This window comes from Eptatretus burgeri, chromosome 4, assembly GCF_056783735.1.
Source record: "Eptatretus burgeri isolate ZD-2024b chromosome 4, Ebu_testis_v1, whole genome shotgun sequence".
NCBI classification, from domain to species: Eukaryota; Metazoa; Chordata; class Myxini; order Myxiniformes; family Myxinidae; genus Eptatretus; species Eptatretus burgeri.
This window is the reverse complement of record NC_140964.1, coordinates 43,688,918-43,716,417: the sequence shown is the minus strand read 5'-3', so window position 1 is coordinate 43,716,417 and position 27,500 is coordinate 43,688,918. Positions and strand designations below refer to the sequence as shown.

Here is a 27,500-nt window from a genome sequence, read left to right as displayed (position 1 = left end):
GAAGCACAAAATCCGTGATTTTGTACACGCTGTTTGGCGCGCGCCCTGCACGAGTCCAACACCGGTACCCACAGGCGGCGCAAGAACGGTGGCGATGCGACGGTTGCGAGGTGTGACGGGAAGGTCGTGGCGGTTGTGGTGAAGCGGCGTTGTGGTTGGTGGTTGATGTTGTGGTTGTGGTGGTAATCATGGCGGTTGGTCCAAAATAAAGATAGCAAAAGAAAAACGGCTATCCTGAAGAGTCGCAGCACGCATAAATGACATGTATTCCCACTAGACAACGGGTTTGGGCCTAACTACACATGTACTTACCGAGATACCTCACCTAAGGGACCTGAATGGTGGTTTGCGAATTTGGTAACCACAACAATATATACATATATACATATATATATATATATATATATATATATATATATATATATATATATATATATATATATATACATATATATATACATATATACATATATATATACATATATACATATATATATACATATATATATAAATATATATATATATACATACATATACACACATCGTCCTCATCTGCTCTCTTTCTTTCTGGCTGTCTAATCTTTTTCGGGCTTGTGTGTGCATGTGATGTCGCCTGTCATAGCAGAATTTACGATTGTGGAAGTTCTAACGGGATAAGTCTGCTCTGTGTCTGCTTTTGTAAATTGCTACCTTTTGTCACACCCAACAAATTCCTTGCTAACCCTGCTGTACATAATAATAAACCCCATTTACTGTTTCACATACCTTTCCTCACTTGAGTGTCATAAATGCTTGTGTGGAAATGTTCCCAGCTCATTTTCGTCTTTTCCTTCATTGGTCCAGCATGGTCCGTTTCCTAGCCCAGCCGGGACGTTATCCCCCAACGATCTGTTTTCCTTGCAGTTATGTCCTTGGGCAGTTCCGCTTGGCTGCATCTGATCCAGTGAGGTGATCAGGTTTGAACAAGGCGTTCCGAGGGAATGTTCCCCGGTAATTCGATCACATGACCATTAGGTTCCCATTCTGTGCTGCCTTTTTGGCTGCTGTTGCATTATTGGTTAGGGGCGCAGCTATGCCGCTGATGCAGTGCCCCTATTACCAGTATACTGGTGCTCATTTCGCCAACCCCGGAAAGATGACAGACTGAGTCAACCCATCCATCCATCCATTGGGACCATACTCTATGTGGAGCGTTAATGCTGCCAAAGCAGTCTCTGGCTGTTGGATACAATCCTGGATGGGTCGCCACTCCGACACAGGATACCAGCAAGCTCGCACTCATTTTGCCGACCTCAGTATGAGAGGCAGAGTCAACCCCACCTGGTATTAATTCAACAGCCAAGTGGGATTTGAACTCAGGATCCTAGGATCCTAAGCCCACCACCCTAACCATTAAGCCAACACCAGGTATATAAATATATATAATTCAGTAGCAAATGGGGCTCGAACTCAGGACCCTCGGATCCCAAGCCACCACCCTAACCGCTAAGCCAACACTAGTCTACTACCATTAGCTAACCAGTATTCATGTGGTGGAGTTATTGGCGTTTACGGTCGATTAGTGACCCGCCACATCACGAAGTTATCCGCATGCGACAGCCTGCAATTCCGGAGTCTCGTGGGAACCCAAGGTAGCTTCCCCCCCTTTCTGATCTGGGGTAGGGGTGAGACCACAACGATATATATATATATATATATATATATATATATATATATATATATATATATATATATATATATATATATATATATATATATATATATATATATATATATATATATATATATATATATATATATATATATATATATATATACATATACACAAGGCCTGGTGTTGGCGCAGTGGTTGGGGCAGCGGCTTGGGATCCAAAAGGTCCTGAGTTCAAGCCCCGTTGGGCCACTGAATTAATACACCAGGGGGTTGACTCAGCCTGTCATCCTTCCGAGGTCGGCAAAACGAGTACCATTGTACTGGGCCGGTGTATACTCCGGTTAAAATAGGTGTACCATATCCCTGTGTCGTAAGAGGCGACCAGGGTTGCGTCAGGAAGGGCATCCGGCGTAAAACATGCGCCAAATCACGATGCGGATCATACGGATGATCCGCTGTGGCGACCCCTAACGGGAGCAGCCGAAAGAAGAAGAAGAAAAAGATGTTTATATGTAAAAATATATTTGTATATAAATATAAATAAATATGTACATAAATAATTGATTTTTTCACATCAGCACACAGTACATAGTTTTGTGTGGGTACTTTTTTGCCTTGTAAACTCTTCATGTCTATTTTCCATTCCCCTCATTCCCCCTCCCCCCCACCCTAAAATCTTCTCTCGCTACCCCCATTCGGAGACACACTCCCCCTCCCTTAGTTTAAGAATGACTGCTCTCGCCAATCATGTCAGCCCCAGTTTCGTGTTTTGAAGTGCAGTTATGTGTGTTTTTATCATGTATGTGACATCTTTTTTTGAACATCAATGCACATGTGCAAGTCATAATTTTATATGCATATTGTTATGTTTGTGGGGTGGATGGAGGTATTTCATAGTCAAGGTAGGATTGTATAGTGTGGCATGATCCGTTGATGAGCAGGAGACACCTCAATGTAAATTAAGTGGGGAAACCTTTCAGCTTAAGATTGTTTTGTATCACCTTAAGATTGTTGGTTGATGACGATAGGGGAGAAGCTCCCCTCCCGTCCCAAGCGTTAGTCCTCCCCCCCACCCCACAGTGGTAGAGAATGAGACACAAGGAGCGGGTGCGATGTCCAATGAGGACTTGTTTCATTTATTAATGGAACAAATGACTAAACAAAATGAACAAAGCCTGAAAAAAATGAAAAAACAAATGGGTGAAATGATGAAACAAATGAACGAGTTTGGGAAGGGAACAACACAGGAACTTGGGGTATGAATTGATGGAAAATGGGAAAGGAATGAACAATTGTGAAACAAAATTGATGAACAAAGGAGTGAAATGGGGGAAATGGGGAAAGAAATGGTATTACAAGGAATTTGGTCAACAAATAAAAGAATTGACAAAGTAAATAAGGACCTGGAGGGCCATCGTGCTTGTGTGGATGGCAGAATGCAACAGCACGTAGAGGAATGGGGATTTTTTTTTAACTGCCAGGATGGTGGTTTGGCTGAGGAGGTGAAAAGTTGGAAACCCGTGTTACAGAACAAGAGCGGGTATTCGTTGGTAAAGGCTTGTGGAGGGCACAATGGACTGGGGAAAGGATGGATGAGATTTTACAGGAGCGGCCAAAAACTTGTGACAATGTCAACAAGGGAGAGGTGGTAGAACCAAAAGTTTCTGTTATTCTCAAAGGTGACGTTGATGGTTCTGTTGAAACCATGCTTGGGCTGATTAACTCGTACAAAGCCAATGGCGAAGTTAAACTGGACTTGCTGCACTCTGGCATTGGGGATGTAACTGAAAAGGGTCGAGCAGATTTGGCAGAGCCAATGTTTGAACCATTTGCAGAACATGAAGTAGAGGAGAGCGACAGTAACATTGACACGCCAAATACCAAAACAAGTGGCTGATTTTGAAACAATCGAAGGTGAGCTTGCTGGTATAAACTCTGGAGAGAGAATTTCCCAATTTGAAAAAGTGCAAGGCGGTTCAACAGTTGCAGATGGACCTCAAGAGGAAGAGCAGGATGCTTGTCAAATCCGGACAAGTGGGAAAATGATGTTTTCGAGGGGAGTTTGCAGAACCAATCCCAGAGTTCAGATCCTGATAATTGTTGTGAAGGCCAATTACTTGCTGTTTGTGAACCTTGTGGAAGTGATGCCAAGGTAAAAGGTTATGACGAGTCTGGTGCTTCTCACTGTTATGCAGATGGTACAGCTGTAGTTGAGAGTGGATCTACAGAAATGTTTTTTGATGATTGTACAATGAGGAATGGCACATTGGATACTGTGAGGTGGAATGACATTGAAATTGCGAAGTGCTGGGTGAGGAAAGTGATCTTCCTGAAGCATTGCTTCTTGAACTTGGCACTCACAAGAAGGCAAATCTTGACATTTATTTGGTTGATCCAATATTGGAACAATCTCAAGAAAAATGTGTTGAGGAGGAGAGTTGCAGCGGCTGTAGCTTCCTGTTGGTTGAGCAAGAGGCTCATCTTGAATCAAGGAAGGGTGAGTCAAGTGCAGGCTTTGAAGATAAAATGCTCCCACGTGGTGTGAATGTAGAGCATTCTAGTGATGAAAATGATGCTCAGCATTTTTCATTCGATGAACATGCAGTTGCTGATGTACCCCAGGAATCCTTTCCAGATGTCAGTCCTATAGATTCATCAGCAAGGGATATTGAGGAGAAACAGCTGGATGAATTGCATGATGAAGGTGAATTGCCAAATACTGGATTTTTTGGCAATGATAACCATGCTGAACTTTGTAAGGAACTTTGTCAGTCTTTTTTCGATCCATTGGTTGAGAAGGATGCTCTGGAGGTTGTGCCACTTGAGAAAGAGTTTTCGAGTTGAGGAATGTGTCGTGAGGCGAGAGCCACTGTATGATGATTGTTGGATTGGAGGCAAGAAGAAGATGGATGAGGAATATGGGCTTTCCAAGGAGTCTGAGGTGAAAACTTGCCAGGAGATCAAGGCATTGCGTCGTGAACTGCAGTCAATCAAGAGCGAAACCAAGAAAGTGGTGAAAAGTCTTTGGGAGAAAGTGCATGAGCTCGAACCTGGGTTGGACAGTGATCACAGCTGTCGGGAGCATGTGCTGGCTGACACCCTCGCCCTACAAGCTGAATTGGATGGGCTGCACGTGCAGCAAGCCGAACAAGCAGAGCAAGGGCTCACTGAAGCTAAGAAGACGGTGCAGGCAAGTGAACGGCGGCATGGGAAGATGAAAGAGAAACATACATTACTGGTCAAGACACATGCAGAGCTATTGTGAAAGGGTGCAGAAGTGTCGAAGCTTATGAGAGATTCAAAAGTAAAGGGAACAGGATAAATGCCAACAGAAAGAACAGGAGCAGGCTTCTGAGCAGGCATATAGCCAAGTACGGCAGCATGTTGAGGAACAGGGAATTTGAGCAGAGAAGCTGGAGCATGAGCTGCACGAGGCCAAAACACATCTCAACTCACTCCAACTCTCATTGCAGGCAACCGAGCAGACGAGCGTAACGGCCCAGGGTCGGGATGGCTTTTGCGTTAACCATAGTGGTTGTTTGTCTAGGTTTTGTCGATCGTGGATGGTGAAGTGCGGTTGCCGGCGTCCATGTGTACCCCAAAATTATTGCCGTCAAACTGGTTGTAATTCAGCCAATCATGGCTTTGTTCTGTCCTCGTCCTGGCGCACCCGAGATAGTTTTAACTGGGTCCACTGGGCTGTGGGAATGTCTGCCTGGATTATAGCTGTGGCCACAGTTTTTCCTGGAGGAGGATACAGGCATCAATCAGGGATGGATGTGAGAACTTTGGGACCACAGGATCCTGGAGGAGAACGCAAGAACTTTGGGTCTACCAGATCCTGGAGGAGGATGCAGGCATCTATCGATCGTGGCTACCACCAGGTGGCGATCTGGTGATGAGGTTGGAAGGCCTCATGTTAGGAATAACCCAACATTGTTAATCGTGATTGTTGTTAGTGTTCATCACTGTGTTATTTCGTTTGTTCTTGTGAGTCCATTATAAATTATTCATTTGGCATAGAGGTGGTGTTGCTTGTTTGCTTCTGTAATGCAATTAGGCTCCAAATTAAACCATTTGTGAGGATAAGTGAGCAGACATACACCCAACCAATTTCAGCTGTCCGATTTTGCAATTATAATGGCTCCACTCTCAGAGCATTGCAAACTGCCACCCAGAAGTGCATTGCAATATCCTTGCAACAAGATCACGTTTAAGAATGTCTACTGAACCTTGGGAAGCTTCCAAATGTAGATCATTGTGACATCTTCATCAATTCCTCCGCAAGGTTCTCCTTCATTATTCGACTTGCTCTGACTTTCACTTGTATGATCTCAATTTTTTTTTTCATTTTTGCAGGTCCTTGTGCTTCACCACTTTGTTTTAGAAATCGCCGAAACTTAAGTCATTATGAACTGATACTTCAATTAGGGATACCATCCCATCTGTCTGCCACCGTAGGGCACTCTCTGGTGTGGGTTTTCATATGTATCTTCAACGTGGATGACCGAGAAAAGCATTTACTGCAGAGATAACACTTGTATGGACGCTCTCCGGTGTGAGTCATAATGTGACAGTCTCTCTGTGCCGACTGTTTAAAACTCCTACCACAGATGGAACAGTTGTATGGACGCTCTCCGGTGTGGATCCTCATGTGAACTTTTCTATCCGCTAACCGTCGAAACCCCTTCCCACAAATGCAGCACTTGTACGGACGTTCTCCGGTGTGGTTCATCATGTGGTCCGTCACTTTATGTAATCGAGGAAAGGTTTTACCACAGACAAAACACTCGTACATGTTATTCCTCATGTGAATCTTCGCATGCTGAAACAATTTGTTCTTCAGTTTACTGCTATAATGACAGTAAATGCACTTGTACATTTCAGATGGTGAATCCTGGGTGTGTGTCATCGTGTGCTTCTTCAAAGTCACCTTGTTCCACACCTTGGATCTCTTGGATTGTAATGGGCTGAACCAATCTGTTGACATATCTGTAAACAAAATTAATTGAGTGGCATAAATGGTTGTTTCTGGAAAATTATCACATACAGTACTTAAACTAGAGAGTTCATAGAACATGATACCCAGTACAGTGTTAATATATACTTCAATTATAATAAAATAATGATTTTAAAGATAGTTGTTGTTTTTTTTAATCCAGAAGTTTAGTGCAACTAAGACAGTTTTATATCTCCCTTATACACTGTTATAAGACGACGTTGAGTCACAGTTTAGAAGATGGATGCTTTATTAATCACCATAGAATTCAGCATCATACTTCTTCACCCTGATACTATACCCTTTCACGTGCCATGCCCTCTCATGCAATATATATAGATATATTCTCCATTTCTACATTATTAAATCTCGTCTGAAAGAGATCTCATTTATTTGCGCGAGTTTGAGGTCAGGGGGTTCAATTTACTTCTGCAAAAGTACGTTAGTCAGGAAGCAATGTTGGTACACATTCAAACAATCTTCGATATTTCACATGGTAACCGGTTACACAGTCATTAGATTAAGTGGTAGATTATATAACTGTGTTTCTGCCTTTGTTTAGCCATAATTTTTTGAGGGGCCATTTACACAATGCAACAGCTGGAGCATTATATTGTGACACTCTGCCTCTGTGAAGAAAGAAAAATTGCCTCTTGGCAAAATCGTGTAGTTTTGTCATGAAAGTCAAATGGATTTTCTTCACCATGGAGGATTTGATTACTCTGGCTGTACCATGTAAGATCTTGTCTACACTAACTGAGGACAATAAAAATCCCATGTTAGTTTATTTTTGAAAGCAGAATGAAGAACTAGTCTTGCAAATGAAAGATAGTGTTGATCTGCTTCAGCAGACAGTAGAACAAGATGAAGCTAGAGGGGGAGCACTCGGTAGAGTGCAAAACTTCCGCTGCCAATACTGCTGGGTCACTTAAGTGAACCTGATATCCTATTCATTGTAGGTCAAAACGGATCAGACTCGACTGAACCACGATTGAATAAACTAAACTAGACCGACGCGCATGCAGAAATGGCAAAAAAAAAAAAAAAAAAAATCGAAATTTTTTTGAAAAAAAAAGGTGCAAAATTTCTGGGGTTTTTTTCTCTAACAAATTTTTTTTGGGGGGGGGTTGGAAATCACTTAAAACATGTAGAAATGCCAAAAAAAAATTCAAATATTTTTCAAATAAAATCGAAATTTCTTTGAAAAATAGTTGCAAATTTTTTTTTATCTCTAACATTTATTTATTTTTGGTTGGAAATCACTTAAAACATGTAGAAATGCAAAAACAAAAATTCAAATATTTTTTTCAAAATGGCCGCAATAGTGGCCACATTGGACTTTGGACTAAGTCCAAAATCTAATGGCATGATCCTTGGACCATACCTAATCCCTCCACCAAGTTTCGTCGAAATCCGTCCAGGAGTTTTTCCGTAATACTGTTCACAAACAAACAAACAAACGGGTGAAAACAGTAACCTCCGTCCATCTTCGATGGCGTAGGTGAATCAACAGAATGTTGATGGAGGTATGCTTCCTTCCGTAGGAAGCAAAAAGCTGACATTTCTTAGGGCATTGGTCCTTCGTCAGAGTAAAAGAGTTAATGGCCGAAATGTCAGTTTCTCCTTGCTTCCCACAGCGGGTAGTATACCAGAATCAACATCAAATTCATTTCATATGTTATCTTAAAAAGCATTTCAGATTATTGTAACAGTGATAAACTATAAGAGCACTCAGTGGAGCACATACCTACGCCAGGCTGACGAGTTGATGTTTTGTATCCCACTGATGGGCCAGATCTGGATCCAGACCTGAATCATGATTGAATTGGCTTGTTCTTGTCACCTAACCTTATCCACCTAGTTTTGTGATAACTCATCCACAACTTTTTGAAATATCATGTTATATTGTTGTGATGCCGGGTTCGGTGGCGAGGACGACCGCTAGATGGAGCAGTTGGGCCGTCTCCCACCGAACACCGGAATTGAAGGTCGTAACCTTCGGATAACTCCGAATGTCACGGGTCCCTTAGTGGACCGTGGACGCCAATATTTCGACGGCGTGGGGTAGGGTTAATTGTCTAATTCCAATTTACCTCAGTACCCACGCCGTCTAACTACCGGGGAAGCCACACCCTCGGCCGACTTTGTCCGAACTGAGTCGCTGTTACTGACTCGGATCTGGCGTAACTGAGCGGGGATTACCAAAGCCTGCCGGACCAAATGAACAATTTACGGCACAAACGGCCTCCCTATTTCTCAAGCCCGCACCATGCTGGGTCAATGATAGAATCAACAGGCAACGCGCTGGTACATTTAACAGGGGTTTATTTCCAATAATCGGGAAGGGAAACACAGAGCAGACCTAACCACGAATATAATCAAATGTACAATGATGCACAGCACTTATACGATTTCTACTTAAAGACTGGGCCCACAGACACACACACACATCCAAAAGAAATGGACCCCACCGGGTCTTTATTCGGTCCTCCAGCCGAGGAGTATAGTTCAGCTGGGGGGACAGAGTTCCGTGGTGTACCTGGCCGCGTCGTGCAGCCTGCCGACCTGCCCCTGTGGAGCCCGGAATTCTTGGCGGGGAAGTCGGATGTTCCGCCCACCAGCCCGCACGCTCCAACACAAACCACCACGGTGGGACTCCAACCCGCACGGTCAGCTTCGCACCAAGCGCCGAGGAGAAGACCAGGGACGAAGACGGACGTCCACGACAAGGAGCGCCCAGCAGGCCAGAACACAGGGGGGGTGTCCGACCAACAACCTTCTCTCGCGGCACCTCTCGACCCTCTTATCTGTTTTGGTGCTTCTCTCCTCTTTTGTCGCTTTGTCGGGACATTCTTCTTTTCCTGGGCGTTCTGGCTTCCCATTGGCTGGGGCGCGTGCGCGATGCTCGCCCTTCGCTCATTAGGTAAAGGAAACATCCATGCCCTTTTTTGGAGCGGGGCTCCGATCTGAGGCGATGGAAGCCCCGCCCACGTCTATGCTCGGCATGCATGCGCGTGAGGAAGGCCGATGGTGGCGGGAGCGAAGGAGGATGTTGTTGTTGTTGTTGTTGGATATTAATTCTCACTAAAAAATAACTCGCAGCGCACATACACTTAATCACCCATTAAACATAGGGATGGGACCCCAACTATAAACACATATTTATCAAAATAACTGAACTGTGGGGACTCTGGCTGTTGTGTGCAAATGGCTGCCAGATTCGTAACAATATACCGTTTATGGCCCGATCTCTCAATGTCGAAGAATCACTTAACAAAAACAAACAAAAAAAAAACATTCTCGTATCCAGATCTTCACCAAAATCGAAACAATTCTTCCTCGTCACACACACAACCTGTCCACCAACTTTCGTCCAAATCCATCCACAACTTTTTGAGATATCCTGTCCACAAACAGGCAGGGGTGAAAACATAACCTCCATCCAACACAGACGGCGGAGGTAACTCGAGAGCTCAGAGAACACGATACTGCATGCAGTGTCCAAGTATACGTATACAGGAGGGCTTTGCCATTCGTGGGGGTTACATTCTTGAAAATACCCATGAAATGCAAATCCACAAACTTTGGGGACAATGTGGAAAATAGGGTTAGGGACTTCAATGTTAAAATTTGTCCAAACTGTACCCTTAATTAACATGTTTGTGCATTTTTTTTTGCCATTTACTTTCATAAATTAAATAGTTATGAAGAACATAAAATAAGTTTATTTTCTCGAGTTATTATTATTATTTCATATGCAGCCTGTGGCTGCTGGTTGCATCATTGCTGGGAGCGCGGCTGTGCCGTTGATGCAGTGCCCCCTGTTTCCCATAAGCTGGTACTCATTTTACCAACCTCAGAAGGATGATAGGCTGAGTTAACTCACCTGGTGTTATGTAACAGCATCACAGGGGCTCAAACTCAAGACCATAAGATCTTAAGCCAGCCACCTTAAAGGTCCCCTGACACGCAAAAGTACTCAAATTTCATTTATATATGTCCCAGAGGAGTTTTTCATCGTGATTTCAGATCTGACAATGTTTTTTTCACAATACTCATTCTGTAAAATGTAAAATTAAAAAACAAATCTCTTCGGGAACGCCCCTAAAAATTCTCCTGAAAGGGGCGAAACCCACATGACGTCAACTACAGGATGACAAAGGCTGCACGTAAATTACCCAGGTTGGTGGTCTACATGATTCTATTGGCTTTCTGTGTGTTTCCACATTTGATTGGTCGACTCCATCACTTTGTTCATTTCAGCTTTAAAAAAATCGAACATTTGTTTTTGAATAATGGATGGCATGGACTTTGATTTGTCTGGTAACGACAGTGAGTGTGAGAGAAATGAAGGATTTTGGTCTGAATCACATGGAGAATTGTGGGATAACATAGTCGCGGGAGGTGAAGTTCAGGCAGCTGGAAATGAAATACGGCCTTACCAGTTCGAGCCTGAAGCAGGACAAGCAGAGGAAAATGGCGATGAAATTCCCGGAGTTCATGATGATCGGGAGGGCATCGAAGGAAGACTTGGCAATAACAACTGGTTACACTAAATCCTATTCGTAATTCAATAATGTAAATTCGATTTGCATACTGCACGATATCAGAAATATTTTAGTGAGGTGACGTGACCAGTGCAGCGCAGCGGACATGTTGCTCCGCGGCAAATGAATTACAAGCAAGGCCAGCGCATGTCATCGGCCGTATCTCTCCACGCATAAAACGAAGCAATCTCGCTGTCTGGATATGATGAAAACTTGTGTGCAGAACACACCTTGTGACACAATTGTCTCGAGTAGTCCGATAAATTTGACGTTCTGTTGCATTTTTATTTATTTTATTCCTACTGTCGTCATGTAGCACCAGTAGAAAACAATAAGCCTGGTGTTGTCTGAGTGGTGAGGGTGGTGGCTTGGGATCCTAGGGTCCTGAGTTCAAGCCTCGTTGGCCGCTGAATTAAAATACACCAGGAGGTTGACTCAGCCTGTCATCCTTCCGAGGTCGGCAAAATGAGCACCAGTGTACTGGTAAGGGGGACACTGCATCAGCGGCATAGCCACGTCCCAACCAATGATGCAACCACCAGCCACAGGCTGAGAGAGAGAGAGAGAGAGAGAGAGAGAGAGAGAGAGAGAGAGAGAGAGAGAGAGAGAGAGAGAGAGAGAGAGAGAGAGAGAGAGAGAGAGAGAGAGAGAGAGAGAGAGAGAGAGAGAGAGAGAGAGAGAGAGAGAGAGAGAGAGAGAGAGAGAGAGAGAGAGAGAGAGAGAGAGAGAGAGAGAGAGAGAGAGAGAGAGAGAGAGAGAGAGAGAGAGAGAGAGAGAGAGAGAGAGAGAGAGAGAGGAATAATAATAAAAGAAAGCTACAGCACGTCAGATTTATCGGCCTAGTCGGACGAACGACGGATTTATCGGACTAGTCTAGACTCTAGACTCTAGAGATCTCGAGTCAATCCACTCTGTGTGAGTTTCTGTATGTGACGTCAACACTGCGATTCGCTGTAGTCAACTATTTTGATGGGCGGGGCATAGCAAGTTGTGAAAAGCACCAGAAATGATCGAAATATTGCTCTAATTATCCCATTTTTGATTTTTTTTTTAAAAACATGGGTGATTTCTTCACGAGGATGGTCAAATTCATAAATAAATAACCAGAAAGTTTTGCATGCCAGGGGACCTTTAACCATTAAGCCAACACCAAGTTTATTTTCTTGGGTTATTCAGATCATGAAACTTACCTTTAATAATAATGATGATAAACTTGATCCAATAATGCGATTGCGATGTTGAAGATGGCTACGATAAAGACGAGTTGATCAGTACATAGTGTGGAGATATTGTACTTCCTCCAAGCTGAAAACAGCCATTTTTACGCATAATTACCTTTTAAACAGTCGAAAGTAACATTTTAAAAAAGCCACAAGCATTTATTGGCATTATAAAGTGCTTTCAGCAGCTGCAGTTCTTTTCTTCTTAGTCGTCAAAGCATGTAGCCTATCTCTTTCTTTCACACATGCAGCTGAACATCTGGCTCTCTCATTTGCCCTTGTAAAAACATTCTTTCAGCCTTGAGCCAAGGGAGGCCCGATTGTAAATCAGTACTGCTTGACATAGTTTAACAGCTGTTTCTACTTCCCACCAGTAGAACAAAGGGTGAAATGCAGTGAGAATAACCTTCCTGTCACCCTAGATTTTCTTAGCCGAACAATAACCAGAAACAGACCTTCCTGTTAATGGAAGAAAAATACTTTTGTCAGCCCAAAGGGAGGAAACCAGTACCAGGCTTTTTCACCTCAAAGGAAAATGATCTCTGGGAATAGAATCTCAATAGAAACCTGATGGAAGCTGGGTAAATCATGAAAACAGATGGCCCCACAAAGGGCAGGGCAAATTGTATACAAGGCAAGCCAAAATGCTAAGCTAGCCAGAGTTAGATTGAGCTGGACTACTGTGGGTATTCTGTGTCTCTCTGTCTCTCTCCATGTACAAGGTGTGTTCAAAAAGTATCCAACTTTAATTTTTCGTGCATAAACAAATGAAGCTAAGGAGGCATGGTTTGGTGCACGTATGTAGGAGATCCTATTTCGGATACGTGAATATTTCCCGCCTGCAGAAGCTGTCAGTCGCCGACAGACCGCCAATGAGTGAGGAAGTGTAAGTGAGCGCCGTCGGATTTTCGTTTTTGACAAAATGACGGATCACTGTGGTCTCATCGCCAGTGATCACTGTGTTGAAGAAGTTGGGATCGCTGTTCACAGTTTCCAGCATGTCCTGTCCATCTCCAAATGGAGTTGCTTCTGTTCGATCATTAGCAGCTTTGGCACGAACTTCGCTGAGATTCTCCTTAAGCCCAAATCCTCAGTCACAATGGAATGAACGGATCCAATGCTGACGCCCGCCTCGTCTGCAAGTTCTCTGATCGTGATTCGACGATCCTGCATCAGCAGGGTCCTCACTTGGTCAATGACGATCTCATTTCGGGATGTTGAGGGCCTACCAGAACGTGCTTCACTTTCCACTGATGTGCGACCATCTTTGAAGTGGTTGTACCACTTTTATCTGTGTGGTGCCCATTGCTTCGCTCCCGAAGGCCTGTTGAATCTTGCGGATCGTTTCCACTTGGGAATCGCCAAGCTTTACACAAAATTTGATGCAGTAGTGTTGTTCAAGTTTTTCCGTCATTTTGTCAAAAACGAAAAATCCGACGGCGCTCACTTACACTTCCTCACTCATCGGCGGTCTCTCGGCGACTGACAGCTTCTACAGGCGGGAAAATATTCACGCATACGAATTAGGATCGCCTACATACGTGCACCAAACCACGCCTCCCTAGCTTCATTTGTTTACGCACGAAAAATTAAGTTTGGATACTTTTTACATGCTTGATGTGATCTTTACATACTTGATACTTATACATGCTTGATGTGAATTAAAGCTCTTCTCTACCAAGATCATATGTGTGGACACTGCTTGATCTCAATCAGCACGGATACCCTGATCTCAACACATAGTAGAAACCCATAATGGCCACCTCCCCTTTACCTCAAAAAACATGCCATATCATCTAATGCTATATACATATATCAATATATCAATATATTGCATGGTTCTTGGATGTATTATGAAGGCGATCATGTTTTATACAGTCTTCAAGTATATAATGAAATTGAAATAAAGGTTTAAAGGCATATAAATAAAATTGGTCAGATCAGGTTCGATGTGTTTACATGGTACTTGATACAGGTACCATGTAAACCTGTACTAACCTGTTCCATGGTCGGGTTGTCGGCGACTAAACCGTCTCCCCCACCAGGTTTTCTGGTGAGGAGGGTGTTTGGATATGGACACCCAGCAGGATTAAAAACAAAACCTGTCAAAGGGCGGAGGAGCTCCTTGTGAGCCAACGGCCATCCATATTTAATGCCCAACTGTGTCTGCGAACGTCCTCCTGCAGTTGGGTTACTTCTTATTAGGAGGTTGGTGGCAGGATTTGCACTCCGGCCACCGTAAAACCCTTCATTCCGCAAAAACGCAAAAAAATCTGAAAACCCACTCCGTGGGAGTACCTCCTGTGCAGCTTCCCTTCGCAGGGCAGCTCACCGGATGACGGGATTGGGGCAAAGCCTTCGGGACCCCCAATCTTTGATGATAGGAGGGAAACCACGGGGTAACATCCCTGGGTCAGATTGCGGGAGAGTGTGTCGGAGTGGTGCTGAGGTGTCGTCCACCAGACGGCGGTCTCCTTGGGTTAACCTGAGGCGGTCCCTTCGGGTGGGTGCCTGGAATGTCCTATCCCTAAGAGAGGATGATCACCTGTCTCTGTTATCATCTGAGCTCAAGCGTTTGGACATCGGGATTGCAGCTCTCTCTGAGGTTCGGAGACCGGATTGCGGTGAGATAATGGTGGGTGGTTACACCTACTATTGGTCTGGTCGCTCTGATGGTTACCATACCCAAGGAGTTGCTGTAGCTGTGTCCAATAAGCTGACCCCAATGATAATTGAGGTAACACTGGTCAACGAGCGTATTATGAGATTAAGGATTCGTCACTCCTTAGGTGTCATTTCCCTGGTCTCTGTTTATGCTCCGAATGAGGCGAGTGATCTCACCGTGAAGGATGCATTCTACGCCACACTCGAGTCTGTGGTTGATCAGTGCCCCAGACGAGATACACTTCTAGTCTTGGGGGATTTCAATGCATCGACTGGAACTGATAGGGATGGTTATGAGGTGTGTGTTGGTCCCCATGGGTCAGGAACTATGAACCAGAATATCACTAAGTTCCTTGACTTTGCAAGAAGTCATGGACTTAGGGTGGCTGGTTCATGGTTTCAGCGCCCACAAGCTGGACTTGGTATTCCAACGCTGGCGGTGTGGCAAAGGAGATTGACCATGTCCTCATTGACGGTCGTTGGAGGATGATCCAGAACTGCAGGGTCTACCGGAGTGCTCAGTTCCTCAATACTGACCACAGGCTTGTTGTAGCAACTCTAAAGCTGCACCTTAAATCCTGGAGAATGGTACCATCCCAGCCTAGGCTGGATGTTGCCAAGCTCAGGGATGAGAGAGTAGCTGAGGAGTTTGCGAACAGGCTGAGTGGACACTTGGGGGTCTGGGTGCTTTGGGGGGTCCTGAAGAGTTGTGGAGCGCCTTCAAGACCACCGTCCTTGATGTTGCCGGTGGATGCCTTGGAGCTCACCGCAGGGCAAAGAAGAATTTTGTCTCTCAAGGGACACTGGATACCATTGACCAGAGTCGCAGGGCCAGGCTGAATGGCAGAGCTGAGCTGTTCAGGGAGCTGAGGCGTAAAACTGTACGTGCACTGAGGGTGGACAAGGAGGCCGATGTGCGAGGAATCTGTGAGGGGGTAGAGCATCACCTGTGGACAGGTGATTCTCATCCCGCTTACAGGGGAATTCGCGCATTACGTTCATCCAAGCCCATCCCTCGGAGCACTACAGTTCGAGCAGAGAGTGGTAGGCTCTTGACAGAGGAGTCTGAAGTGAAGGCTCGCTGGGCCGGTTACTTTGAGCGGTTGTACCAGGCTGATCCCCCAGCTGTCGAGTTGGACGTCAAGGGTGTTACAATCCCTGTTTCTGACCCACGAATCAACTGTAGTCCACCTTCGCTTGTGGAAACACGGGCTGCGGTGAACCAATTGAAATGGGGCAAAGCTCCAGGGATCTGTGGCATCCATGCCGAACTTCTCAAGGCTGGTGGAAATGCTGCACTCGTGTCGTTGCATGCAGTTTTGTGCTCTGCCTGGAACACAGGCATCATCCCAACTGACTGGAAGAGGGGCCTTGTTGTCCCTCTCTGGAAAGGGAAGGGTGATCGCCAAGACTGCAACAACTACCGAGGGGTGACGCTGCTCTCAGTGCCGGGCAAGGTCTTTGCTCGGATAATTCTTGATAGGGTTCGCCACCATCTGCTTGAGCACCAACGTCCAGAGCAGTCAGGCTTTACACCAAAGAGGTCAACGATTGACCGTATCCTTGCACTTCGTGTCCTCACCGAATGCAGACGTGAGTTTCGGCAGGGGCTGCTTGCAGCCTATGTTGATCTCTGTAAAGCATTCGATTCAGTGAATCGGGATGTCCTCTGGAGGATTCTTGGTCTTCGTGGGGTGCCACCAAAACTGATCGATCTGATGTCTGAACTCTACTCTGGTACTGAGAGTGCTGTGAAGTGTGGTGGTACCATCTCTGACTTATTTCCAGTTGTTACTGGAGTTCGTCAGGGGTGTGTACTTGCCCCCACACTTTTCAGCACTTGTATGGACTGGCTTTTAGGGAGGATGTCGGAGAGATCAAGTTGCGGTGCATCGTTTGGGAATGTCAAGATCTCGGACCTTGATTTTGCAGATGATGCAGTCATCTTTGCGGAGACTTTAGACATCCTCTTGGGGGCCCTTGAGGTGCTGAATGAGGAGTCGGAGCCGTTGGGATTACGGGTTTCTTGGGTCAAAACTAAGATCCAGGCTTTCGGTGACATCTTGGATGCTGCTGTCCTGTCTGTGTCTGTTTGTGGTGAGGATGTTGAGGTCGTGGAGAGATTCACTTACCTTGGCAGTGATATTGATGTCTCTGCTGGCTGCGAGTCAGAGGTCAAGAGACGTCTGGGTCGGGCCTGGGGAGTCATGGATTCACTGGATCATGGGGTGTGGCGCTGCCGGTACCTGTGCGGGAGGACGAAAGTCCGAGTCTTCAGGTCCTTGGTACTTCCAGTCTTGCTCTATGGGTGCGAGACTTGGACTCTGACCAAGGATCTGAGACGGAGACTTAATTCCTTTGGTACCAGGTCTCTTCGGAGAATCCTTGGCTATCGCTGGTCGGATTTTGTGTCCAACGAGCGGTTGCTGAGAGCGACTCGGATGAGATTTGTTACCTGCATAGTCTGTGAGCGTCAGTTGCGGCTGTATGGACATGTGGCTCGTTTTCCTGACTCTGATCCTGCTCACCAGATTCTCTCAGCGACGGAGTCTCATGAGTGGAGGAGGCCAGTGGGCCGACCACGTGCCTCATGGTTGCAGCAGGTTGACCATCATCTCAAGGAGATGGGGATGGGCCTGGCATCTGCCTGGGGGATGGCCAGACGGAGGCCCCTGGAGTACCGGCAGAAAGTGGACGCAGCGACGCGCTGTTCTGGCACATGCTCCCATACCTGACTTGACCTAAATAAAACTAATTGCGGGTTTTACCACCGTTTTCCCCAGTGTCTATTTTATACCACCCTATCTAACATGTTATATTATTTATTCATGCCTGTTTTATGTATCCTTCATGCTGTCCTTCAAAACAATGTTTCCTGTTTGGAATGATTTTTCAATTTATTTGACTGCCAGGCAGGAAGACAGAGTAAAATTATCTCACTCCTCTCTGTACATGTGTGATCAGGACAAATTCAGAGCCAATGCACAGTAAAAACGAAACGCTTGTCTTTCCATTAAAGTTCTGATTTGTATTCAAAATGTAACTTTCAATTTAAATACCGGTAAGCTGTGACTCGATCATAAACTATCATAAACTAATAAGATGGACGGACGGATGGACATGAACCAATTGCTTAACCCAGCTTTTTGCTCCAAGTACGTGGGTACTAAAATAAAGTCATCCTTCTCCTCCCAAATAATTTCTCGTAACATGGCCAAGATTAAAAATCTGGATTTGAAAGAGAGGAGAGCGAGAAAAATAAACGAATTAATCTCCAGACAAAGTCTCACTTTTGCAGTTCAAAATGTTAAGCATATCTACCGGAATCGATGTTACCCTGTCACTATCACTTTATCATTAATATACATGATCAATATTTTAATTGTTCTTTTATTACAAATAAATTTGTGCCCCTTGGAATGAGGGCCATTCATAATTATGTATATTTTGAGAAGAGTGTGCATACCTCTCGGGCGTCTAGGCCTTATTGAAATTCAGTCTTATTATCAGTCTTAATATTGTCTGTCATATATCTATAATCTATAATTCCAGCAGTGTGTGTGTGCGTGTGTGTGTGCGTGTGTGTGCGTGTGTGTGTGTGTGTGTGTGTGTGTGTGACCGCTGTTTCTCGACAACCACTGGTCCGATCTAATTGAAACTTGCCAGATATATTGCTGGGGACCTGAGGATGTGCCTTTTCAAGGTTTGATATTAATCGGACAAGTGCTTCCCAAGTTATGGCCATTTATTTACCAAACTAATGACAAGACACGTTGTTGCGTGGGCGTGGCCGATGGTGAAGGGAAGCTCAGCCACGTTCCCCATTACAGGTTACAACGTACGGGCTTCCGGAGAGTGATGACTTCGTGTATTCTAATAATTTCTCGATTTTTTATGCGCATTTATAGATAAACACAATGCCCCATGTTATGATCGTTTTCATATTAGATGGTGCATAAATTTCGGGAACATCAGAGTGCTGGTATGCTCCGAACCAGGAAGTAATTTTTTTCTCTCTCTCTCTTCCCTTCTCTTTTTGTTTTTCCTTGCCACAACATTGCGAAAAGGTGAAATACATTGGCGCTAATTGAATAATTGGGTATTAAAACTAAATTGTGAATAATCGTAACTGTGATATGCGAACTTCCGGGCCACGCACGTATGGGTACGCGAGAGCAAAAAAACGGTGTGGTTGTTTCTTGCTCTCGGTTTGAATATTTATTCATTAATATATTTTTTTTTACGGGCACGTACTAGTATTGAAAGACGATACCATTGCCAGACACCACCTTGGCCAAATTTTGAATGCCTCCCTCATGATTCTCAAACAAAAAGTGCTGTAAATTACCATTATCAGGATACCTTTCAGTAAAATCTTGAACTTTTTTTCCCACTTCTGAAATAAATAAAATAAATTACAGTGCTTCTTTCATGAAAATCAATCAATAAATAAATAAAAACCTGCTGGAATTCTACCAATTAGGTTATTTCCAAAATTTTGACTCAATTTATGACTTCTCAAAATGAAGTAATCCACCCCAGAATGCTCAGCACACATGCGGAGAACTCCCTAGCAACAGGGATCAGCAGGGCAGCCAAGCATATAGCATGTGTGTGAGAAAAGGAGTCTGACCTAAAATGGCTCACAAAGCTTCGAAAATAAGCTGAAAATTCCTAGAAATGTACCGGCGGAAAGGGGTGTGCATCTGAACAATGAAAGAGTTGGAGATCTTTCTGAACTCGTCGAAAAAAGCTGATAGCTTGCAGCTCCCTGTACTGCAAACTCCCGAAGCCGCGTGGATCGGTGCAAGTCCCAAAGGTTCGTAGACCGGGGTGTTATACCCAAACATTTGACTATCGATGCCAGTGAGTGGACATTGAATGTTGCAGGATTACCTCATTTTAACATTGGTCATATGTGGGACTTGTCTGTACACAGGATAAGTTTAAAGATATTTACTCTTGATCATGTATGGGTGGGAATGGGAGCTGTATGGGCTGTGAGTGTCATTCTAAATATATATATATATATATATATATATATATATATATATATATATATATATATATATATATATATTGTTTGGTGCGAGGGTCATAAGAGAAATTAAACTCGATTTTTGCATCGATTTGTAAAGGAGAAGCGACTGTGTGTGTATGTATGTGTGTTGTACACACTGCCGCCACTCACTTGTATGAACAGGAAATTATAGGAACACGACGCCTCTCATCCATGGCTATTACGTGTATTTACTTTATTTCCGTGAATCCAATGTGCATTCAGAAACAGAGCAATTATGGTTAACCATTTTTAAATTGCCACTCTTTCATCGAAATGCTGAAAATTATGTTTTGAAGACCATTTCAATCGGAGAATTTGCACAAGCAACGGCAGGTTAAAAGTGCCAGGCGAGCAGAATCGAGTGTCACTGAAAACGTACACAGGGCTTGTGCAAAGGGCCTCGTTAGCATTCACACATGATTTTGAAAGTAGCGTATTAGCAGTGCTGTTGAATTATCACAGTGCCCCTACTACCTCCACCTCCAACTTCAAAATAAAAAACCCTCGTGACTCACACGTTCCGCATACGCTGGCCATAAGTTGTAGGCACGTTATGCGATCATTGACACACGTCAACACACGTTACTTGTAAGTTACTCATAAGTCGAAACACGTCGAGGTAATGTTTAGCGTACCCGAAACTTATTTGTAACGTGCTTTGAACCTATGTGTAACGTATCTCCAACGCATATTGACGTATGTAGACGTATTTGACGTCTTCCGAACGACCACAGAACTTACTGAAAGTGTTACTAACTTACAGCTACCGTATAATGGCGTATTGGCAGCGTTTAGGGGAATTGGTATATAAAAATGGGCTTCACAGGAGGAACCCATCAGTGTTCCAGACTCCATGGTTTTTTTTTTCTTCGGCATGACGGTGATGTTGACACTTCGATTTCTCGTGCGGTTATGATTTAAATCGTTGAGCGGCAGCCTATTAATAGGCTACGCCACGTGATTGTCGGCGATACGCTGCCGCGCTATGCATAAGTTAGACTATCGTTGGGCATAGGTTGTGAACGCCGACAACACGCTAAGCATTCGTTGGTATAAATTATCTATAAGTTATTGAAATGTTCTGTGTACGTTACTAATACGTTATGCATACGTCCAATACGTTATTATACGCCCAAAACTGAAAAAAACATCAATAGTTCAGCATACGCCAGCGTTTTAGATACGTTGCCATACGCTGGCTAAAACGTCAAGGTGTGACAGGGCCCTAACATCCATGAGGATTATGTTTTGTTTTTTTTCTCCTGAATAATGCACTTACCTGCTGCAGGAGGTTCAACATTTGTAGAATCTTCATTGTATGGTTTATAAAGCTCTTGCTTGCCAATGCGAGTGGGAAACGTTTTGAAGGATGTTGAAGGATTTTCACTTTGGAAACTTCCTGCCACCATCAAATCCTCTGCAAAGCACAGGCAGAAAACTTCAAAATATTTTTCATAGATTAAAAACAAAATGGACACTAAAACATTCAAATGTAGTACCTGAAATCCATGCAGCAGCATTGGCCAAGAGAATAGTTTTTCGCTCACCTGGACTTTAGTCAGGTGAGCTTATGCGATGTCCATAAGTTGGCCACAAGCTTCATATCTGATGCCCAACGAAGGTTATATTGATCGCATCAAAGCCTGCGCTCATTATGGGGGTCTCCAGAGACTTTTTGACCAACCCCCCCCCCCAAAAAAATAGGTATTTCCTCTCTTCTCCAAAACTACACAAACAATTTCAATGAAAAGTGACTACAGCCTTCAACACGTGTGCTGTACCAAAGTGTATCGACTACATCAAAGCCTGCGCTCATTAAGGGGGTCCACAGAGACTTTTTGACCACCACCCCCACCACCCCAAATAGGTATTTGCTGTCTCCTCTGAAACTACATACACAATTTTGATGAAACTTGACCACAACCTTCATCAACCATGATGTACCAAAGTTTATCGTCTGCATAAAAATCTGCACTCATCAAGGGGGTTCACAGGGGGCGTTGACCCCTCACCCCCCCCCCCCAATATAAGTATTTCCTCTCTTCTCGGAAACTACACACATGATTTCAATGAAACCTAACCACAACCTTCATCACCTATGATGTGCAAAGTTTATCGACCACATCAAAATCTGCGCTCATTGAGGAGTTGTGCGGGGGAGGGGGGTGGGGGTGTTTGACCCCCCCCCCAAATAGGTATTTGTTCTCTTCTCTGAAGTACACACACAATTTCAATGAAACTAGACCACAAACTTTCATCACCCTCGTTCCAAAGTTGGTTCATGGCATTAACAAAATTCAGGGTCTTGGGGGGGGGGGGGTCTGAATGACTGTTGCTCCTGATCCAGGTGAGCCTTAGGACAGGTGGTCCTATTTTTTTCTGTATAATACACTCACAGAGGTAGAAGTGAGGCGTTCTACAAGCATGATGCTCAGAATTATGAAGACATGTCAAAAAAAGCCGAACGAGGTGTATATAATCAATAAAAGATATATTTTCTCACTAATTATACTTGTATATTGAACAAAAAAATAACATTGGTGTCTTGGACAATTACATCTTATTTGCATTTTCTTGAATGGCCCATGTATGTGGAAAAAAATATTCGATGTGGCAGTATTGGAATTTTGTTGTGTACAAAGTTGAGGCTCGTGGATGGGCGAGAAAAGAACAGAAGGAACTCTCCTACGTAACCCCCTCTTGAAGGATTAGCCATTGTTCAGAAGAAATTGAGGCACAGCCAACCAAAAAAAAACTCCATTCGGTACGACTCCACTGAGTTCAAACAAACAGGAAAGCAAAGACTCAATAACTTTTAATTGTGATACACAGACTTCCTCAGACTCATGTTTCAGCTCTGGCACATGGCAGACATTTTATATCCACTTCAAAAACCATTTCCAGCCACGTAAGCAGGGAGTTTTTCAGTGTTAGTCCTTTAACGCATCATAATCATCGGTCTACTCATTTCCATATCGCATTTGGCGTGATTTTGGTATTTTATGGATTAACATTTTCCTGCTCATATAGTTCCAGAAATTCAGGGGAAGGAAGCACACCCTGGGTTCCCTGGATGGTGTAATGGTAATGCATGCTGATTTTGGTTGTATAATTTGTGAACTAGCAGATGTGAGTTGTGAGAGTGTGTGTGTGTGTGTGTGTGTGTGTGTGTGTGTGTGTGTGTGTGTGTGTGTGTGTGTGTGTGTGTGTGTGTGTGTGTGTGTGTGTGTGTGTGTGTGTGTGTGGCATCTCTTGGCAGTGTGACAAGCTGGCATGGCATGGTGGTCTGTTTGAGTGAAGCGGCGGCATTGTTCACTTCCCTTACCCATTGTTTCCATCTTGCATGATCCTCTTCTCAACATCTTCTGAATAGAGTAGTTTGTATTGTGTAGATATGCTCGTTATTTCAACAGTTACACCACTCTCTGGGTTATCACAACTTCAGGCCCAAATTCTGATGCTTATTGGACAAGGTGGCTGGCAAGATGGCCTAGACATACGCACACTTACCTCGAATATCTCCAGACTGGGTTCAAATCTCGGCCCAGCTATAAACTGTTATGCCGGTGTTTCACAGGCAGGGTGATTCATCAGTGTGTGTGTGTGTGTGTGTGTGTGTGTGTGTGTGTGTGTGTGTGTGTGTGTGTGTGTGTGTGTGTGTGTGTGTCGTCCCTCGGATGGACATCAAACGGGTGCCTCGTCTGCAGCAAAGATCCCACGGTGCACAGTGTCCTTTGCTAAGGGCAGATGAGCTATTGCCAGCACCATGGTCAGATTCCAAATTCCTGCCCTAACCAGCAGGGGACATTGCATCAGTGGCACAGCCGTGCACTTAGCCAATGATGATACCCAGCAGCCACGTGCTGCATATGAAGACAGAAGATTGGGCATGGTATCCATTATACTGGTCCTACAAAAGTCAAATTCATAGCCAGATGAAGCACCAGTTCTGTTGCTGACTGCATAACCCTGCTAAAGTGTCTCTCAGTCAGTCTCAACAGCATCCGATTTGCCAGTCCTCACAAATGCTGCAAAATACCAGTCTAACATATAATTACCAAATTAGAACGGCAAGATCGGTAGAGCACATACCTCCGCCATGCTGAACAGTTTACGTTTTGTATCCCAATGACAGGCCAGATCTCCATCTGGACTTGAACGGAAATTGAATCGGCTTGTCACCTAACCAACTCGACATCCATATCGTTTTGTCATAACACGTCCACAATTTTTCTTATATCATGCCGTTTTTGGCCCGATCTCTCAATGGTGAAGAAACAATTTAAAATTCTCGTATCCGGATTGTGATCTTCAGCAAAATCGAATGGCTTTGTCCTTGTCATACATCCCAACCTGTCCACCAAGTCTCGTCTGAATCCGTCCATAACTTTGTGACATAGTGTTGTATTGTTGTGGTGCCGGGTTCGGTGGCGAGGACGACCGCGATATGAGGCAGTTGTTAGGCCGTCTCCCCCCCACCCCCCCCCCGGTGCTCCTCCCCCAAAAGAGACTCTTTTGCCTTCCCCAGCGTCGAGAGGGGAGACATTCTTCTTTGATGGGGCGGAGTCAGAGCTCCGAGGCGAGGGGGCTCCGCCCACGTCCGTAGTCAGAAACACGTGCGTTATGGCACCGTGGTGTGAAGTGAAAGTTGGGCGGGTGAAGCGCTTGTTCGCCCGCAGAGTGGGAGGAGGAGTGGTGTGAGGATTTTGTTGGCGTTGGTGGATTTAAAGATGTAAAAAACCTGATTATAAAAGAAACCCACAGCGCACACATGAAATTAACCCATTAGACATAGGGGAGGGATTCTAACTATCCACATATACTTAACGAGATAACTGAACTATGGGACTGCTGTATGTGTGAATCCGAATGGTTTCCAGATTCCTAACAGTTTATCATTTTCAGTCCTATCACTCAATAGCAAAGAATCACTTGAAAAACTTCTTGGATCTGAATCTTCATCAAAATTTAATCAATTGATCTTTTTGACACATCTAACTCATCCACCAAGTTCTCTCATACTCTGTCCATAACCTTTTGAGATATCGCGATATGTATGTCGTTTTTGGCCCTATTTATCAATGATTAAGAATCACTTTAGAATTCTAGTATATGGATCCAGATATTCACCAAAATCTAATCATGACCTCCACCATCAAAGGTGAAGGAGGTTTTGTTTTCACCCCTCTCTGTCGATTTGTTTGTATGTATACAGGATATCTCAAGAAGTTGTGGACCGACCAAGATGAAATTTGGTGGGCAGGTTGGGTGCGTGACATGGATGAACTGATTAGATTTTGGTGAACATCCAGATCCACATCAGACTACTAGAATTTAAGTGATTCTTCACCATTGAGAGATAGGGCCAAAAATGATGTATAGCACGATATCTCAAAAAGTTGTGGATGGATTCGGACAAAACTTGGTGGATACTTTGGGTGTGTGACAAGGAAGTGAAGATCTGAATCTGGATCTGGATCCAATAATTATTTAATATTCAAAGTGATTCTTCACCATTGAGAGATAGGGCCAAAAAGGATATATAGCATGATATTTCAAATATATATTGGGCCCGATATGTTCTCATAGATGAGGAATTACGTTGCAGAGGTATGCGTTCTACCGAGTGCCCTTCTAGTTTTGTCCTTGTCACACACCCAAACTCTCCATCAAATTTCGTCCTAGTCTGTTTACAACTTTCAAGATATCACAGACAACAAACAGATAGGGGTAAAAACATAACCTCCATCCATACACCTTCAGTGACGGAGGTAATGACCGTAAGAGTAAGAATATCAGTCACTACAATGGCACTCAGTTGAGCGCGTACCTCCGTCAGACTGAACAGTTGACGTTTTATATCCCACTGATAGGCTGGATCTGGATCTGGATCCAGACCTGAACCAAAATCCAATCTGCTTATTCTTATGACCTAACCAACTCATCCACATCGTTTTGTCATAACTCGTCCACAACTTTTTGAAATATTATGCTGTACGTCTGTTGTTTTTGGCCCCATCTCTCAATGGTGAAGAATCACATTTAAAAAGAAATTCTGGTGTCCGGATCTGGTTTCAGATATTCACCAAAATCGAGTCTATTCATCCTTATCACACACCCAACCTGTCCACCACAATTCATCTGAATCTGTCTGAAACTTTTTGTAAAAGCCATGGACGAATTTATGAAGTTTTGTTGAAGATCGGGATCCAGATATTACAATTGTCTCGTATATTTCATACAGAGACTAGAATTGTCTCGGTTTGAATCCGCCCATTACTTTTTGAGATATCCTGCACACAGACAAATCGACAGGGGTGAAAACATAACCTCCGTCCACCGTCGGTGGCGGAGGCAATTATACTCGATTTTTGCATCTCTTGGTAAAAGTAGAGGCGTCCGTGTGTGTGTGTGTGTGTGTGTGTGTGTGTGTGTGTGTGTGTGTGTGTGTGTGTGTGTGTGTGTGTGTGCGCGTGTGCGCGTGTGCGCCATACCCACTGCTACCACTCAATTGTACTAACAGGAAATTATAGGAACTCAACACCTCTCATCCATGGATATTTATCATATTTCCAATATTCCCGCAAGTCCGATTTGCATTCAGGAACAGAACAATTATGGTTATCCATCTTTAAATTGCCATTCTTTCATCTAAACGCTAAAAATTATGTTTGAAAGACTATTTGAATTACATAATTCGAACTAGCAATGGCAAGTTAAAAGTGTCCAGCGAGCAGAACCAAGTCACTGGAAACACACACACAGCATGCGTGAAAAGCCTCGTCACCATCAATACATCATTTCAAAAGTCATGTATTAGTAGCGCTTTGTTGAATTAATTATCAAAGTGCCCCTTCCACCCCACCCCCAACTTCAAATCAAAAACCCTCATGAGTCTCTTAAGGTCCAGAAGCATAGATTTGTTAATTATTTTCAGTTTTGTAGTTACATGAAACAAAATTCACAAATACAGTCAAGTTCTACAGTATATATTAACCGGTGTTAACATCCATTAGGTTTATTCATTTACTTTTTTTTTCCTGTTGTATGATGCACTCACCTGCTGCAGGAGGTTCAACATTTGTAGAATCTTCATGATAAGGTTTATAAAGCTCTTGCTTGACGATGTCGGTGGGAAAAGTTTCGAAGGATGTTGAAGGATTTTCACTTTGGAAACTTCCTGCCACCACCAAATCCTCTACATCAAAGCACAGACAGATAATATTTTTCATGGAAAGGATTCAAACAAAACGGACACTAAAACATTCAAATATAGTACCTGAAATCCCTGCAGCATAGGCCAAGAGAAAAGTTATATTTTTTTTTTTATAATACACTCACAGAAGTACAAGTT

At 43.9% G+C, this 27,500-nt stretch overlaps 1 protein-coding gene across 4 annotated transcripts in view; it reads right to left on the bottom strand.

Moving 5' to 3' along the window:
* Nucleotides 1–2,347: 2,347 nt before the first annotated feature.
* The window catches only part of LOC147027923 (uncharacterized), a 66,723-nt gene continuing 41,570 nt past the window's right edge, over nucleotides 2,348–27,500 (bottom strand). For 2 of the 4 annotated variants that reach the window (XM_085877761.1, XM_085877759.1), the window contains exons 3-5: nucleotides 27,207–27,344; nucleotides 21,426–21,563; nucleotides 2,348–6,646 (exon numbers count right to left, since the gene is read on the bottom strand). In XM_085877761.1, coding sequence (XP_085733887.1) covers nucleotides 6,078–6,646; nucleotides 21,426–21,563; nucleotides 27,207–27,344 — 845 coding nt within the window. In that variant the 3' untranslated portion in view covers nucleotides 2,348–6,077. The remainder of the gene's footprint in view (nucleotides 6,647–21,425; nucleotides 21,564–27,206; nucleotides 27,345–27,500) is intronic. The other 2 variants (XM_085877758.1, XM_085877762.1) reach the window with 1 other exon arrangement.